The sequence below is a fragment of the Phaenicophaeus curvirostris genome, chromosome 22 (genome assembly GCF_032191515.1).
Source record: "Phaenicophaeus curvirostris isolate KB17595 chromosome 22, BPBGC_Pcur_1.0, whole genome shotgun sequence".
Lineage (NCBI taxonomy): Eukaryota > Metazoa > Chordata > Aves > Cuculiformes > Cuculidae > Phaenicophaeus > Phaenicophaeus curvirostris.
In genome coordinates, this window is record NC_091413.1 from 6,986,477 (window position 1) to 7,002,503 (window position 16,027).

Genomic DNA, 16,027 nt, shown 5'->3' on the forward strand with positions numbered 1-16,027 from the left:
AAGAAGTTTGGGGGGCTGGGGGGAGTTTAGGGGGCTATGATGGGGGTTTTGAGGGGGTTGGGTGTGCTATGAAGTGTTTTGGGGGGGCTATGAGGGTGTTTTGGTGAGCTGGAGGGGTTGGGGTCTATGAGGGTGTTTGAGGGGGCTGTGAGGAAGTTTTGGGGGGCTGGGGGAGCTATGGAGTGTTTTAGGGGGGCTATGAAGTATTTTGAGGGGCTACGGGGTGTTTAGGGGGGCTGCAGGGAATGGATTTGGGGGGGTTATGGGGAGTTTTGGGGGGCTGGGTGGGGTTTTGGGGGAATCTGGGGGGTTCCCCTGACCAAGCCCCCCCCCTCCCCTCCGCAGTGACCCCCCAAACTCGTGCCTGCACCCCCGGCGAGTTCAGCTGTGGCAGCGGCGAGTGCGTGGCCGGCGAGTTCCGCTGCGACCGGCGCCCCGACTGCCGCGACGGCTCTGACGAGCACGGCTGCGGTGAGTGACCCCCTAAACCCCCCTGCACCCCCATTTCCCCCCAGGATCCCTCCCATACCCCCATTTCCCCCCATACCCACCCTGAACCCTCATTTCCCTCTGTAAACCCCCCTCTAAACCCCCATTTCCCCCCATAAAGCCCCCTGAACCCCCATTTCCCTCCATAAACCCCCCTGAATCCCTATTTCCCCCCCAATCCCCCCTGAACCCCCATTTCCCTCCATAAACCCCCCTGAATCCCCATTTCCCCCTCTAATCCCCCCTGAACCCCCATTTCCCCCCATGAGCCCCCCTGAACCGCCATTTCACTCCATAAATCCCCCTGAACCCCCATTTCCCCCCTCTAGTCTCCCCTGAACCCCCATTTCTCTGTCTAAACCCCCCAATAACCCTATGCCACACCTCCATTCCTCCCTATACCCCCCATATCCCCTTCCTGCACCCCAATTTCCCCTTATAAACCCACATAACCACATCTCACACCCCCATTTCCCCTCTATAACCCCCCCGCACCCCTATTTTCCCCCATAAAACCCCCTTGCACCCCCTTTTCCCCCTATAAAATTCCACAACTGCACCTCACACCCCTACTCCCTCTCTCTAACCCCCCCAAGCACCCTAATTCCCCCGTAACTCCCCATAAACCCCACTGAATCCTGATTTCCCCCCATATACCCCCCTGAATCCCCATTTCCCCCTTCTAATCCCCCTTGAACCCCCATTTCTCTCTATAAGGCCCCCAATAACCCTATGCCAGAGCCCCATTTCCCCTCTAGAACCCCGCACACCCCTATTTTTCCCCCATAAACGCCCCTTATGCCCCCTTTTTCCTCTTATAAATTCCCACAACCCCACCCCACACCCCTATTTTCTCCCTCTACGCCCTCCCCGCACCCCAATTCCCCCATAACTCCCCATAAAACCCCTTGTCCCCCCCCAATTCCCCCTGAAAAACCCCCCAATTCTCCCCGTGACCCCCACAGACGCCACCACACGGCTGCCCCCCACCACCTCCCGCCCCGCCGCCGCCGCCACCACGCGCCCGCTGAGCACGGTCGCCGCTGCCACCACCCCGTCCCCACGCCGCCCCGTCACCCCGCGCCCCCCGAAACCCGCAGCCGGGGCGTGCCAAGCGGGCGAAACCCCCTGCGGCGACGGGCGCTGCGTGCCCCTCGATTACCTCTGCGACGGCGAGCGAGACTGCGCCGATGGCAGCGACGAGGAGGCCTGCGGTGAGTTTTGGGGGGCGACAGAGGGAGGGGACACCCTAAAGGGGTGCTGAACCCCCAGTTTTGTCCCCCAGGCACCCCCTCGCCCTGCGAACCCAACGAATTCAAGTGCCGCAACGGGCACTGCGCCCTCAAACTGTGGCGCTGCGACGGCGAGAACGACTGCGGCGATGGCTCCGACGAGATCGATTGCCGTGAGTGCGCTGGGGTTGGGGACACCCCGCGGGGTGACGCGGAACCCCCCCCGGTGACATCGGGCGCTGTCACCGCTGCAGCCACCAAAGCCCCCGGCGCGGCGTGTGGGCCAGCGGAGTTCCGGTGCGTGGCGAGCGGGACCTGCATCCGAGCCAGCTACCAGTGCGACCGCGAGCCAGACTGTCCCGACCGATCCGATGAGGTCGGCTGCGGTGAGTGGCACCAGGAGGGGACATTGTCACCAGGGGCCCCTTGACATGGCACTGGGCTGGTGACGCTGTGCCATGGCGCTAGAGTTGAGGGCATTGCCACCAAGGACCCCCTGCTGTGGCACCAGGGTGGGGACGTTGCCACCAGGGACCTCTTGATGTGGCACTGGGCTGGTGACGCTGTGCCATGGCGCTAGAGTTGAGGGCATTGCCACCAAGGACCCCCTTGCCATGGCACCAGGGTGGGGACATTGCCACCAGGGACCCCGTGCCATGGCACCAGGGTGGGGACATTGGGACCCAGGACCCTCTGCCATGGCACCAGGGTGGGGACATTGCCACCAGGGACCCTGTGCCATGGCACAAGGGTGGGGACATTGCGACCAAGGACCCCCTTGCCATGGCACTGGGCTAGTGACACTGTGCCATGGTACCAGGGTGGGGACATTGCCACCAGGGACCCTCTGCCATGGCTCCAGGGTGGGGACATTGACACCAGGGACCCCCTGCCATGGCACCAGGGTGGGGACATTGCCACCATAGACCCCTTTGGCGTGGCAGTAGGGTGGGGACATTGAGGTTGCTGTGCCAAAGCTGTGCCAGGGACCCTGTGCCGTGGCAGCAGGACGGGGACACCGTGCCCACAGACCCTGTCCCCAGGCAGTGCCACGATGGGGACTTGGTGCCACACTGGTGTCCCTGCTCCCAAGCCACGCCAGGGACCTGGTGCTGGCGCCCCTGTCCCCACATGGTGCCACGCAGGGGACATGGCACTGGGTGCTGCACTGATGCCTCTGTCCCCGAGCTGGGCTGGACACCCTGTGCTGGTGTCCTTGTCCCCGAGCAGTGCCATGCTGAGGACCTAGTGCCGTGGCAGGGTGCTGGGTGCCACAGCGGTGCCCCCGTGCCGCAGCCGGGCTGGGGACGCGGTGGCAGGTGTTGACAGGTGTGGGCGGGCAGTGCCCCCGCAGGTGGTGACGCTGCCGCGGGAGTCGGTGCGGGCGGTGCCGGGGCAGACGGTCACCTTCACCTGCGTGGCCACCGGCGTGCCCACCCCCATCATCACCTGGCGCCTCAACTGGGGGCACACGCCCAGCAGCCACAGGTGTGGGGGGCACGGGGCACTGGGGGTGCTGGGAACTGGGAGTGCTGGGCCCTGGGTGTGCAGGGCACTGGGTGAACTGGTTGTGCTGGGCTCTGGTTGTGCTGGGTACTGGGTGAGCTTGGTGAACTGGGCACTGAGTAAGCTGGATGCTGGGTGAGCTGGGCACTGGGTGAACCGGGCACTTGATACTGGGTGTGCTGGTTGTGCTGGGTGAGCTGGGCACTGGGTGTACTGGGTGCTGGTTGTGCTGGGCACTGGGTAAGCTGGATACTGGGTGAGCTGGGCACTGGGTGAACTGGGCACTTGATACCGGGTGTGCTGGTTGTGCTGGGTGAGCTGGGCACTGGGCCCTGGGTGAGCTGGGCACTGGGTTTGCTGGGCACTGGGTGTACTGGGTGCTGGGTGAGCTGGGCACTGGGTGAGCTGGGTGAGCTGGGCACTGGGCCCTGGGTGTGCTGGGTGACCTGGGCACTGGGTGAACTGGGCACTTGATACCGGGTGTGCTGGTTGTGCTGGGTGAGCTGGGCACTGGGCCCTGGGTGTGCTGGTTGAACTGGGCACTGGGTGAACAGGGCACTGGTTGTACTGGGTGCTGGGTAAGCTGGTTGTGCTGGTTGTGCTGGGCACTGGGTGTGCTGGATACTGGGTGAACTGGTGAGCTGGGCACTGGGTGAGCTGGGCACTGGGTGTACTGGGTGAGCTGGGTATGCTGGGCACTGGGTGTACTGGGTGTGCTGGGCACTGGGTGAGCTGGATGTGCTGGTTGTGCTAGGCTCTGGGTGAGCTGGGCACTGGGTTTGCTGGGTGCTGGGTGTCCCTGGCACTGGGTTTGCTGGGTGCTGGGTGTCCCTGGCACTGGGTTTGCTGGTTGCTGGCTGTCTCTGGCACTGGGTTTGCTGGGTGCTGGGTGTCCCTGGCACTGGGTTTGCTGGTTGCTGGCTGTCTCTGGCACTGGGTTTGCTGGGTGCTGGGTGTCCCTGGCACTGGGTTTGCTGGGTGCTGGGTGTCCCTGGCACTGGGTTTGCTGGGTGCTGGGTGTCCCTGGCACTGGGTTTGCTGGGTGTCTCTGGCACTGGGTTTGCTGGGTGCTGGGTGTCGCTGGCACCGTGTGTGCCGCGTGCCGGGTGCCAAGCCTGCCCCGCAGGGTGTCGATCGTGAGCGAGGCCGGGCAGGGCACGCTGACCATCCGTGACGTGAAGGAAGCTGACCAAGGCGCCTACACCTGCGAGGCCATCAACACCCTCGGCATGGTCTTCGGCATCCCCGACAGCATCCTCACCATCACCCGCCCCGGTCAGTGTACCCCCCACCCTCCCACGCTGATGCCCTCGCTGCCACCATGGCAGCGTCACCGTCACCCCTTGTCCCCGCAGGACCGTGCCCTGAAGGCCACTTCCAGGTGACGGGGACGTCCCGATGCCTACCCTGCTTCTGCTTTGGCATCACCACCGCCTGCCGCGCCACCGCCCGGCACCGGCACCGCCTGCGCCTGCGCTTCGACCGCCCCGACGACTTCAAGGGTGAGTGGAGGGGATGAGGGACAGGGGACAAGGGACATCCCAGAGCCTGAGCATCTCCGTTGACTACTGGATGAGGGAAAGGCTGTGGATGTATCTTCCTGGACTTCACTAAAGCCTTTGACACAGTTTCTCCCAGCATTCTGCTTTGGACACTGTCACTTCTGGCCTGGCCAGGCACACACACTCCTGGGTGGAAAACTGGTTGGCTGGAGGGCCCAGAGAGTGGTGGGAAATGGAGTTAACTCCAGCTGGAGGCCAGTGACAAGTGGTGTCCCCAGGGCTCAGTGCTGGGTCCAGCCCTGTTCAGTGTCTTTATCAATGACCTGGATGAAGACATGAAGTGCACCCTTAGCAAGTTTGCGGATGACACTGAGCTGGGTGGAAGTGTTGAACTGCTGGAGGGTCGGGAAGCTCCAAAGGGATCTGAACAGGCTGGATCCATGGGCTGAGACCAACGGGATGAGGTTTAACAAGGCCACATGCCGGGTCCTGCACTTGGGGCACAACAACCCTGAGCAGCTCCAGACTAGGAGAAGTCTGGCTGGAAACTGCCCGGAGGAGAAGGACCCGGGGGTGTTGGTGGCAGCGACTGAACATGAGCCAGCAGTGGCCCAGGTGGCCAAGAAGGCCAATGGCATCTTGGCTTGGATCAGAAACGGTGTGGCCAGCAGGTCCAGGGAGGTTCTTCTCCCTCTGTTCTCGGCACTGGGGAGACCCCTCCTCGAATCCTGTGTTCAGTTCTGGCCCCTCACCACAAGAAGGATGTTGAGGCTCTGGAGCAAGTCCAGAGAAGAGCAACGAAGCTGGTGAGGGAGCTGGAGAACAAGAGGAGCGTCTGAGAGAGCTGGGGGTGTTTATCCTGGAGAAGAGGAGGCTGAGGGGAGACCTCATTGCTCTCTCCAACTCCCTGAAAGGAGGTTGTGGAGAGGAGGGAGCTGGGCGCTTCTCCCAAGGGACAGGGGGACAGGACGAGAGGGAATGGCCTCAAGCTCCACCAGGGGAGGGTCAGGCTGAACATCAGGAAAAAAAATATTTCCCAGAAAGGGTCCCTGGGCACTGTCAGAGGCTGCCCAGGGAGGGGGTTGAGTCACCTTCCCTGGAGGGGTTTAAGGGACGGGTGGACGAGGTGCTGAGGGACATGGGTTAGTGACTGATGGGAATGGTTGGACTCGATCCGGTGGGTTTTTCCAACCTGGTGATTCTGTGATTCTAGGTGTCAACGTGACGGTGCCGGCGGCGCCGTCCTCCCCAGCGCTCTCGGCCACCCAACTCCACGTGGACGTGAGCGCTGAGGAATTCCAGCTCCTGGATCTGTCCCGGCGCTTCCTGGCCCTCGATGCCTTCTGGTCGCTGCCGGAGAACTTCCTTGGGGACAAGGTGACGCTGGGGTGGGGACAGGGCTGGGGACGGCAGTGGCACGGCTGCTGACAGCCTGGCGATGCCGCAGGTGGATGCCTACGGGGGAGCGCTGAGCTATGGGGTGCGGTACCGGCTGGGGCGGGGACCCCCCGAGCCCACCAGCCACCCCGATGTGGTGCTGCGAGGCCATGGGCGGCAGCTGCGGGCGCACGCCGGGGCCACCCAGCCTGATGTCCTCAACCGGCGGCACGTGCCCTTCACCGAGGTGGGTGGGAGCTGCGGGGTGTTGGTGGTTGGGTGAGAGATGGTGGTGGTGATGGGAAGGAGATGGTGGAGGTGGTGGTGGTGTTGGGAAGGTGATGGTGAAGGTGGGAAGGAGATGATGGAGGTGATGGGAAGGTGATGGTGGAGGTGGTGGGAAGGAGATGGTGGAGGTGGAGGTGGGAAGGAGAATGTGGAGGTGGGAAGGAGATGGTGGAGGTAGCGGAAAGGAGATGATGGTGGTGGGATGGTGATGATGATAGGTGACTGGTGTTGGGTGGGTGCTGCTGGAACTGGTTGGGTGGATGATGCCATTGGTGCTGTGGGTGATACTGGTGCTGGGCGAGTGACGCTGGTGGGGTGACCACGATGTCCCCGTCCCGTCAGGATCACTGGGAGGATGAGGAGGGCCGCCCAGCGAGCCGGGAGCTGCTGCTGCTGCTGCTGCAGGACCTGGAGGGCATCTTCATCCGCGCTGTCTACGATGGGCGCATGGCCAGCGTGGGGCTGAGCGACGTGGCCATGGATGTCACCAGCCCCGGTGACACTGGCCTGGGGCCGGCTGGGGAGGTCGAGGAGTGCAGGTAAGTGCCAGCAGCGGGACGGTGGGCTCGGTGGCACCGCCACAATGTCACCATCACGCTGCTGTGTCTCCCAGGTGCCCCGTGGGCTACGCGGGGCTGTCGTGCCAGCGCTGCGCCGCCCGCTTTGAGCGGGTGACACGGGGACCCTACTTGGGGACGTGCTCTGGCTGCGGGTGCCACGGCCACTCCAACACCTGCGACCCCAGTTTCGGACACTGCCTGGTAAGGAGCGAGGAGTGACAAGGACACGGGGAGGTGGCACATGTCACAAGCCCCTCCTGTGTCACCTGCGTGTCCCTCCCAGAACTGCCAGCACAACACGGAGGGTCCCCAGTGCGAGAAGTGCAAACCTGGCTTCTTCGGCGATGCCACCAAGGGCACGGCCACCGCCTGTCACCCTTGTCCCTGTCCCTACACCGAACCCTCTCGCAGGTGGGTGCCAAGCCCAGAGGACATCCCTCTCCCCCTTAAATGTCACCGCCTGGTGTCACCTCGTTGTCACCTGCAGGTTTTCCGAGTCGTGCTTTATGGACACCGATGGCCAAGCCACCTGTGACGCCTGCGCGCCCGGTTACGCTGGGCGCCGCTGCGAGAGGTTTGGAGGGGACACGGGGTCTCTATAACCCACCCCCCGCAAGATTCCCCCACCTGTCACCCCTCCATCACCCCTCTCCGTCCCCCCAGGTGCGCCCCAGGCTACGAGGGAGACCCCATCCAGCCAGGTGGCAAGTGCACCCCGATTGGTGAGTGCTGGGTGATGGTTTTGGGGGGCCTCCCCTGCCTAGAGGTGACCCCCCCCACCCATGGGTGCCCCTCATCCTCATCTTCATCTTCACCCTTGCTGCCTGCAGGCCAGGAACTCGTCAAGTGTGATGCCCGCGGTGGCAAGGACACAGCTGGTGGCACGTGCCGCTGCAAGGTATGGGCATGGGAGGGTGGGGGGCGAGTTCTGCTGTCACCCTCTGCACCCAGGCTGGTTCCCAAGACACTGGGTGACCCGTCCGTGGCACCCAATCTGATCCTTAAAGCACCCAGTATGATCCCTCGGACACCCAATGGGATTCCTCATAGCACCCAGTGGGATCCCTGGGGCACCCGGTCTGACCAGCTCCCCCCCAGCACCTATTCAACACCCCCATAGCACCCAGTCTGACCCCGCAGCACCCAATCCAGCCCCCGCCCAGCACCCAGTCCCGCCCCCTAGCACCCAGTCTGACCTCCCAGAGCACCCAGTCTGACCTCCCAGAGCACCCAGTCCCACCCCCAGCACCCAATCCAGCCCCCAGAGTGCCCAGTCCCACACCCCAGCACCCAGTCCAGCCCCCATGACACCCAATCCCACCCCTCAGCACCCATTCAGCACCCCCACAGCACCCAGTCTGACCCCCCCATAGCACCCAGTGCCACACCCCAGGACCCAATCCAGCCCCCCATAGCACCCAGTTCCACACCTCAGGACCCAATCCAGCCCCCCAGCAGCGCCCAGTCCCACACTCCAGTGCCCAGTCCCACGCCCCAGCACCCAATGCAGCCCCCCAGCACCCAATCCAGCCCCCCATAGCTCCCAATCCTGCCCCCAGCACCCAATCCAGCCCCCCACAGTACCCAGTTCCACACCCCAGGACCCAATCCAGCCTCCCATAGCACCCAGTTCCACACCTCAGGACCCAATCCAGCCCCCCAGCAGCACCCAGTCCCACACTCCAGTGCCCAGTCCCACGCCCCAGCACCCAATGCAGCCCCCCAGCACCCAATCCAGCCCCCCATAGCTCCCAATCCTGCCCCCCAGCACCCAATCCAGCCCCCCACAGCACCCAGTTCCACACCCCAGGACCCAATCCAGCCTCCCATAGCACCCACTTCCACACCCCAGGACCCAATCCAGCCCCCCATAGCACCCAGTCCCACACTCCAGCACCCAGTCCCACACCCCAGCACCCAACGCAGCCCCCCAGCACCCAGTGCAGCCCCCCATAGCTCCCAGTCTCACCCCTCAGCACCCAATCCAGCCCCCCACAGCACCCAGTTCCACACCCCAGGACCCAATCCAGCCCCCCATAGCATCCAGTCCCACGCCCCAGCACCCAATCCAGCCCCCCAGCACCCAATGCAGCCCCCCATAGCACCCAGTCCCACGCCCCAGCACCCAATCCAGCCCCCCATAGCACTCAGTCCCACACTCCAGCACCCAGTTCCACATCCCAGGACCCAATCCAGCCCCCCACAGCACCCAGTTCCACACCCCAGGACCCAATGCAGCCCCCCATAGCACCCAGTCCCACGCCCCAGCACCCAATCCAGCCCCCCATAGCACTCAGTCCCACACTCCAGCACCCAGTTCCACATCCCAGGACCCAATCCAGCCCCCCACAGCACCCAGTTCCACACCCCAGCACCCAATCCAGCCCCCAGCACCCAATCCAGCCCCCCATAGCACCCAGTCCCGCCCCCCCTTTCCAAGCTCCCCAGCCCCCAGCTGCTCTGACCCCTGATCCCTGACCCCCCCTAACCAAACTCCCCATCCTGCCTCCCCGCAGCCCAACGTGCGAGGCCGCCTCTGCGATGCCTGCGCCTCCGGCACCTTCCACCTGAGCGAGGCCAACCCCGAGGGCTGCCTGCCCTGCTTCTGCATGGGCGTCTCGCGGCACTGCGCCAGCTCTGCCTGGAGCCGCCACCAGGTACCTGTGTCGAGCTTTGCCGTGTCACACCGTGTGCCGTGTGCCATGGGGTGATGGTGTGTCCTGCCACCCGGGGCTATGAAATGGGATGTTGTGCCACGCCATCATATGTCGTGCTGTGCCCTGTGGTTTCATGCTGTGCCATTATCATAGAACCACAGAATCACCAGATTGGGAAGGACCCACCGGATCGAGTCCAACCATTCCCATCAATCACTAACCCATGTCCCTCAGCACCTCGTCCACCCGTCCCTTAAACCCCTCCAGGGAAGGTGACTCAACCCCATCCCTGGGCAGCCTCTGACAGTGCCCAGTGACCCTTTCTGTGAAATGTTTTTTCCTGATGTTCAGCCTAAACCTCCCCTGGTGGAGCTTGAGGCCATTCCCTCTCGTCCTGTCCCCTGTGACTTGGGAGAAGAGCCCAGCTCCCTCCTCTCCACAACCTCCTCTCAGGGAGTTGGAGAGAGCAATGAGGTCTCCCCTCAGCCTCCTCTTCTCCAGGCTAAACACCCCCAGCTCTCTCAGCCGCTACTTATATGTGCCGTGCTGTGCTGTGCCATTGAGTGCCATGCCGTGTTATGTTATTGCCATATTGTGACAGCAGCTGACCATGAGCCAGCAGTGGCCCAGGTGGCCAAGAAGGCCAATGGCATCTTGGCTTGGATCAGAAACGGCGTGACCAGCAGGGCCAGGGAGGTTCTTCTCCCTCTGGACTCGGCCCTGGTGAGACCGCTCCTCGAATCCTGTGTTCAGTTCTGGGCCCCTCACCACAAGAAGGATGTTGAGGCTCTGGAGTGAGTCCAGAGAAGAGCAACGAAGCTGGTGAGGGGGCTGGAGAACAAGAGGAGCGGCTGAGAGAGCTGGGGGTGTTTATCCTGGAGAAGAGGAGGCTGAGGGGAGACCTCATTGCTCTCTCCAACTCTCTGAAAGGAGGTTGTGGAGAGGAGGGAGCTGGGCTCTTCTCCCAAGTGACAGGGGACAGGACAAGAGGGAATGGCCTCAAGCTCCACCAGGGGAGGTTCAGGACTGAGATCAGGGAAAAATTTTTCCTGGAAAGGGTCATTGGGCACTGGCAGAAGCTGCCCAGGGAGGGGGTTGAGTCCCCTTCCCTGGAGGTGTTTAAGGGATGGGTGGATGAGGTGCTGAGGGACATGGTTTAGTGATTGATGGGAATGGTTGGACTCGATGACCCAGTGGGTCTCTTCCAACCTGGTGATTGTGTGGTTGTGCTATACCATGCTATACCATGTCTTATTGTACCACGTAGTACCACACCATTCTGTGCCGTGTCTTGCTGTGCCTTATTGTGTGATGTGCCATTCCATGCCATTCCATGCCATGCTACGTCATCCCACGCAATGCTGTGTTGTGCCGTGTTGTGCCATGTAGTGCCATGTACCACCCCGTTCCCACCACCAAGCCCCTTCCCGCTCCCTCTCCAGGTCCTCCTCACCTCGGCAGAGACGCCGCCGCTGGGCCTGGCCAACCTGGCCGGCACACGCACGGTGGCCGAGGGCTCCCGCTTCACCTCCGCGCGGGAGCTGCTCTTCGCTGCCTTCCAGACGCTGCCCCATGACGTCTACTACTGGGTGCTGCCCGCACCCTTTGCTGGGGATAAGGTACCAGCGCCGGGGCCGGTTGGGGGACAAGAGGGACAACCCTGAGCCTGGATGAGCCTCACCGCGTCCTGCTCTGCAGGTGACATCGTATGGGGGCGAGCTGCGCTACACGGTGACGCACCGGGCACCGGCGGGTGCCCAGCCTTTGCCGCGCCAGCCTGATGTCCTGCTGCAGGGCAATGGCATCCTCCTGGAGCACTTCTCTGATGCCAGCCCCCGCCCCGGTGTCCCCACCACTGTCACCGTGCTCTTCCGGGAGGTGAGGACCAGCTGGTGTCCCCCCCACCGTGGGATGGGTGGGGGATGCTGTGGTCACCCTCTGGTTTGCCTGCAGCACGCCTGGCGCCGGGCGGATGGGCGCGATGCCACCCGCGAGCATCTCCTGATGGCGTTGGCCGACGTTGACCTCTTTATGATCCGGGCTTCCTACTCGGATCAAATGGAGGAGAGCAGGTACTGGGGATAGGGGAGGGGACACTGGGGACATGGGGATCATAGAACCATAGAATCACCAGGTTGGAAAAGACCCACCGGATCATCGAGTCCAACCATTCCCATCAATCACTAAACCATGTCCCTCAGCACCTTGTCCACCCGTCCCTTAAACCCCTCCAGGGAAGGGGACTCAACCCCCTCCCTGGGCAGCCTCTGACAGGGACCAAGGACCCTTTCCGGGAACAATTCTTCCCTGATCTCAATCCTGAACATCCCCTGGTGGAGCTTGAGGCCATTCCTTCTCGTCCTGTGCCCTGTCCCTTGGGAGAAGAGCCCAGCTCCATCCTCTCCACAACCTCCTTTCAGGGAGTTGGTGAGACCTTCTGCCGTTGGTCTCAGCCCAATGGTCCAGCCTGTTCAGATCCCTTTGGAGCCTCCTGACCCTCCAGCAGATCCACGCTTCCACCCAGCTTAGTGTCATCCACAAATGCGTTGGGCAAAGTGATGTAGATGTCCCCTGTCTCCCCACAGACTGGCCGATGTCTCCCTGGATGTGGCAGTGCCACACGCCACTGGCCGCCCGCCGGCACTGGAGGTGGAGGATTGTGCCTGCCCACCCGGATACCGCGGTGCCTCCTGCCAGGTGAGACCCTCAGTGTCCCCTCGTCCCGTCCCTGGGGACGCTGAGCGGTGGCCCACCCTGCTTGTCCCTGTGTCCCTTCCATAGGACTGTGACACCGGCTACACCCGCAGCACCACCGGGCTCTACCTGGGTACCTGTGAGCCGTGCCAGTGCCACAGTCACGCCAGTGAGTGCCACCCCGAGACCGGCATCTGCCAGGTGAGCTGGGGACAGTAGTGGGGACACCCTGGGGACCCCTGTGGTGGTGCCACTGACACTGTCACCTCCCCCTTTGTAGGGCTGCCGGGATCACACGGAAGGTGACCAATGTGACAAGTGCCAACCCGGCTACTACGGCGATGCCACCAGGGGCACTCCAGGCGACTGCCAGCCCTGCCCCTGCCACGGACCCCAGTAGGTGCCACCTCCTGGTCCCCTACGTCTCTGGGGACACCGGCAGGGTCTTACCCATCCCCTTGTTCCCTCCGTAGAGGGACCAAGACCTGCTTCGAGGACACAGACGGGCAGCCCACCTGCAGCGCCTGCGCCCCAGGACACAGTGGCCGCCTCTGCGAGAGGTGCCAGGGGAGCCTGGGGTTGGGGTGGAGTGGTGGATTTTGGGGTGCAATTCCTTCTCATTGGCTTTTTTCTCCCCTCATTGGCTTTTTTCTCCCCTCATCGGCTTTCTTTGTCCTCTCCACAGGTGCTCACCTGGCTACGTGGGGGACCCGCTGCGGGGAGAGCCATGCCGAGGTGAGCATCACAAGGAGGGGACAAAGCGGTGGCCCCGCTGGTGGCACTGAGGGGGGTTGTGTGTCATCTCTCTCATCAGCGTTTGTCCCCGCAGAGCCCGGCAGCCCCGTCGGACAGTGCCAGTGCGACCCGCGCGGCAGCATCGGTGACACCTGCGATGCCGACGGGCAGTGCCGCTGCAAGGTGAGCCCTGTCCCCAAACCTCAGTGTGTCCCTAAGTCCTGATCGGAGGGGATAAGGTGATGTCACCTGCCTCCTGTCCCCTCCCCAGCCCAACGTGGAGGGTCCTCGCTGTGCCACCTGCCGTCCCCACCACTTCCACCTGAGCGCCAGCGAGGCGGCCGGCTGCCTGCCCTGCTTCTGCATGGGCATCGTCCAGCACTGCACCAGCACCACCTATGCCCGCGGCACCGTGAGTGGCCCCACCGTGTCCCCCATGGTGACCCCAGATGTCCCCAAGCCCACTCACCTTGTGTCCCCATCTCATAGGTCCGGACGCCCTTCGGTCCTGCTAATCTGCAAGGATTTGCCTTGGTGAACCGGCAGCGCAGCACCCGCGTGGGCACCGGCTTCAGGGTGGAGCCGGGCACCCCCCAGCCCCGCTTGACCTACGACCGGTTTGGGGAGCTCCCTCCTGACTCCTACTACTGGCAGCTGCCGCCCCCCTACCAGGGGGACAAGGTAACGGGGTGCCCCCACCTGAGGGCTTGGGGTGCCTGCTGGTAGCTGTGCCCACTCCCTGCAGGCACCCTGGGGTGCTCACCCCACGGCTCTGTCGGAGGTGGGGTGGGTGCAGCATCCCCTCTCTCCTGCCTTTTCCTTTTTCCTTTCTCTTTGTTCCTTTTTCCTTCTTCATCCTCTTCCCCGTTCCCGTCCCCTTCTTGTTCCTCTTTCCTTCCACTTTGCTTATCTACATCACCATCTCTTTCCTTCTTCCTTCCTCATCCCTATCTCTCCTTCTTCCTCTTCCCTTTGATTTTCCCCATCCCATCCCATCCCATCCCATCCCATCCCATCCCATCCCATCCCATCCCATCCCATCCCATCCCATTCCCTTTCTTTTACCTTCCCCATCCCTATTCCCTATCCCTGTGCCATCCTCTTCCCTTTCCCTGTGTCCTTCCCTATTCCATCCCATCTGCATCCCATCCCCATCTCCATCCCATCCCCATCTCCATCCCATCCCATCCCCATCCCCATCCCCACCCCCATCCCATCTCCATCCCCATCCCAGCCCACCCCATCCCACCCCTCTCCTCGTGCAGGTGGGCTCCTACGGCGGGCGCCTCCGCTACACCCTGAGCTACACGCCGGGGGGCCAGGGAGCCCCCTTACCTGACGCCGACATCCAGATCACGGTAGGGGGGTCCCTGGGGCAGGGAGGGGACACACAAGGTGGCAGCAGGAACCCCGCTGCTGACCCTGCCGTATCCACAGGGCAACGACATCACGCTGGTGGCCTACCAGCCCGACCTGACCCCTCGGACCCCCCAGACCTTTGAGATTGTTTTCCGGGAGGTAGGAAGGGGTGGGTGGCTTTTGTCCCCGATGTCCCCTGTCCCCATGATGTGCCAAGATCTCCCCCTACTCCTTTGCAACCCTCTCTGCCTGCAGCAATACTGGCAGCGGCCGGACGGACAGCCAGCCACGCGGGAACATCTCCTGATGGCTTTGGCCGACCTGGATGAGATCCTCATCCGCGCCACCTACTCCACCAGCACGGCTGCATCCAGCATCTCTGATGTCACTCTGGATACGGCTGTGCCCCCCCAGCCCGGGCTCCCCCCGGCCCCCGAGGTGGAGGAATGTCGCTGCCCCCCTGGCTACCATGGGCTGTCCTGCCAGGTGAGCCCCAACGTCCCCCCAGCATCATCCCTGCTTCCCAGGGCTGTTTTGGGGGGGCCACAAAACTGAAATTCCCCCTTTTTCTGCACCCCCACCTCGCCACCATCAGGATTGTGCCCCTGGTTACACCCGCACTGGCGGGGGGCTCTACCTGGGGCACTGTGAGCTCTGCGAGTGCAACGGGCATTCCGAGAGCTGCCACCCCGAGAGCGGCGTCTGCTCCGTAAGTCTTTATAGGAAGCACTTTTTGGAGGATCTAGGGGCTCATCCCAGCTGTGAGCTCCCAAATATTTGTGTGTGTGTCCCCTTCCTAGGGATGCTTGCACAACACAGCTGGGGATTTCTGTGACCAATGTGCCCCTGGTTTTTACGGGGACGCCACTGCTGGCACCCCCGAGGACTGCCAGCCCTGCGCCTGTCCCCTCTCGAACCCCGAAAACCAGTGAGTGCCAGCGCCGGGGCTTTGGGGGTGCTGGGGAGGGGATGCACCCCCACCTCATGCTGTCCCTGCAGGTTCTCCAGGACCTGCGAGAGCTTGGGAGGCAGCGGGTACCGCTGCACGGCCTGCGAGCCGGGCTACACCGGGCAGTACTGCGAGCGGTGAGGCTGTGGGGGCAGCTGGCACCCCCAAAACCCACCCCTCCAAAAACCCACCCTTTCTACCTGCCTCTGTGTTCCCACCCCCAAAACCCCATCCCCATGTACCCACCAACACAACCCCACTGCCATGTAGTCGCCCCAAAGCCCATCTCCGTGTACTCACCTCCACGTACCTGCTCCTAAAACCCATCCCGATGTCCCCACCTCATGTACCCACCTCGGTGGCCACACCCCAGTGAGCTCACCCCAACCTACCCACCCTGATGTGGTTACTCTGATGAGTCCATCCCAACGTGCTCATCCTTAAACCCACCCCAATAATCCCACCCTGATGTGCTCACCCCAGTACCTCCATCCCAAAATGCTCGCAGGGCTATGCTCACCCCGATAAACCCTCACCTCGTGCACTCACCCCAACATACCAACCCCTGTGTGCTCACCACGCTCTACTCACCCCAGCGTTCTCTTCCTGATCTCCCCACCCTGATGTGCTCACCCCACTTTGTACACCCCGATGAGCTCACCCCATAGATGCACCCCAA

At 63.0% G+C, this 16,027-nt stretch overlaps 1 protein-coding gene across 8 annotated transcripts in view; it reads left to right on the forward strand.

The window, feature by feature from the left end:
* Window positions 1-16,027, forward strand: part of HSPG2 (heparan sulfate proteoglycan 2) — a 58,930-nt gene that overhangs the window by 13,996 nt on the left and 28,907 nt on the right. For all 8 annotated transcript variants that reach the window (XM_069874846.1, XM_069874848.1, XM_069874850.1 and 5 more), the window contains exons 7-39: window positions 346-471; window positions 1,455-1,703; window positions 1,775-1,894; window positions 1,976-2,107; window positions 3,065-3,209; window positions 4,354-4,502; window positions 4,583-4,729; window positions 5,943-6,106; window positions 6,177-6,353; window positions 6,737-6,933; window positions 7,008-7,155; window positions 7,238-7,365; window positions 7,442-7,528; window positions 7,618-7,676; window positions 7,785-7,852; window positions 9,471-9,611; window positions 11,054-11,230; window positions 11,310-11,489; window positions 11,565-11,683; window positions 12,197-12,308; window positions 12,393-12,506; window positions 12,586-12,701; window positions 12,779-12,865; window positions 12,991-13,040; window positions 13,135-13,223; window positions 13,312-13,452; window positions 13,530-13,721; window positions 14,306-14,398; window positions 14,478-14,558; window positions 14,655-14,885; window positions 14,995-15,108; window positions 15,200-15,327; window positions 15,399-15,485. In XM_069874846.1, the coding sequence (XP_069730947.1) occupies window positions 346-471; window positions 1,455-1,703; window positions 1,775-1,894; window positions 1,976-2,107; window positions 3,065-3,209; window positions 4,354-4,502; window positions 4,583-4,729; window positions 5,943-6,106; window positions 6,177-6,353; window positions 6,737-6,933; window positions 7,008-7,155; window positions 7,238-7,365; window positions 7,442-7,528; window positions 7,618-7,676; window positions 7,785-7,852; window positions 9,471-9,611; window positions 11,054-11,230; window positions 11,310-11,489; window positions 11,565-11,683; window positions 12,197-12,308; window positions 12,393-12,506; window positions 12,586-12,701; window positions 12,779-12,865; window positions 12,991-13,040; window positions 13,135-13,223; window positions 13,312-13,452; window positions 13,530-13,721; window positions 14,306-14,398; window positions 14,478-14,558; window positions 14,655-14,885; window positions 14,995-15,108; window positions 15,200-15,327; window positions 15,399-15,485 (4,348 nt within the window). The remainder of the gene's footprint in view (window positions 1-345; window positions 472-1,454; window positions 1,704-1,774; window positions 1,895-1,975; window positions 2,108-3,064; window positions 3,210-4,353; window positions 4,503-4,582; window positions 4,730-5,942; window positions 6,107-6,176; window positions 6,354-6,736; window positions 6,934-7,007; window positions 7,156-7,237; window positions 7,366-7,441; window positions 7,529-7,617; window positions 7,677-7,784; window positions 7,853-9,470; window positions 9,612-11,053; window positions 11,231-11,309; window positions 11,490-11,564; window positions 11,684-12,196; window positions 12,309-12,392; window positions 12,507-12,585; window positions 12,702-12,778; window positions 12,866-12,990; window positions 13,041-13,134; window positions 13,224-13,311; window positions 13,453-13,529; window positions 13,722-14,305; window positions 14,399-14,477; window positions 14,559-14,654; window positions 14,886-14,994; window positions 15,109-15,199; window positions 15,328-15,398; window positions 15,486-16,027) is intronic.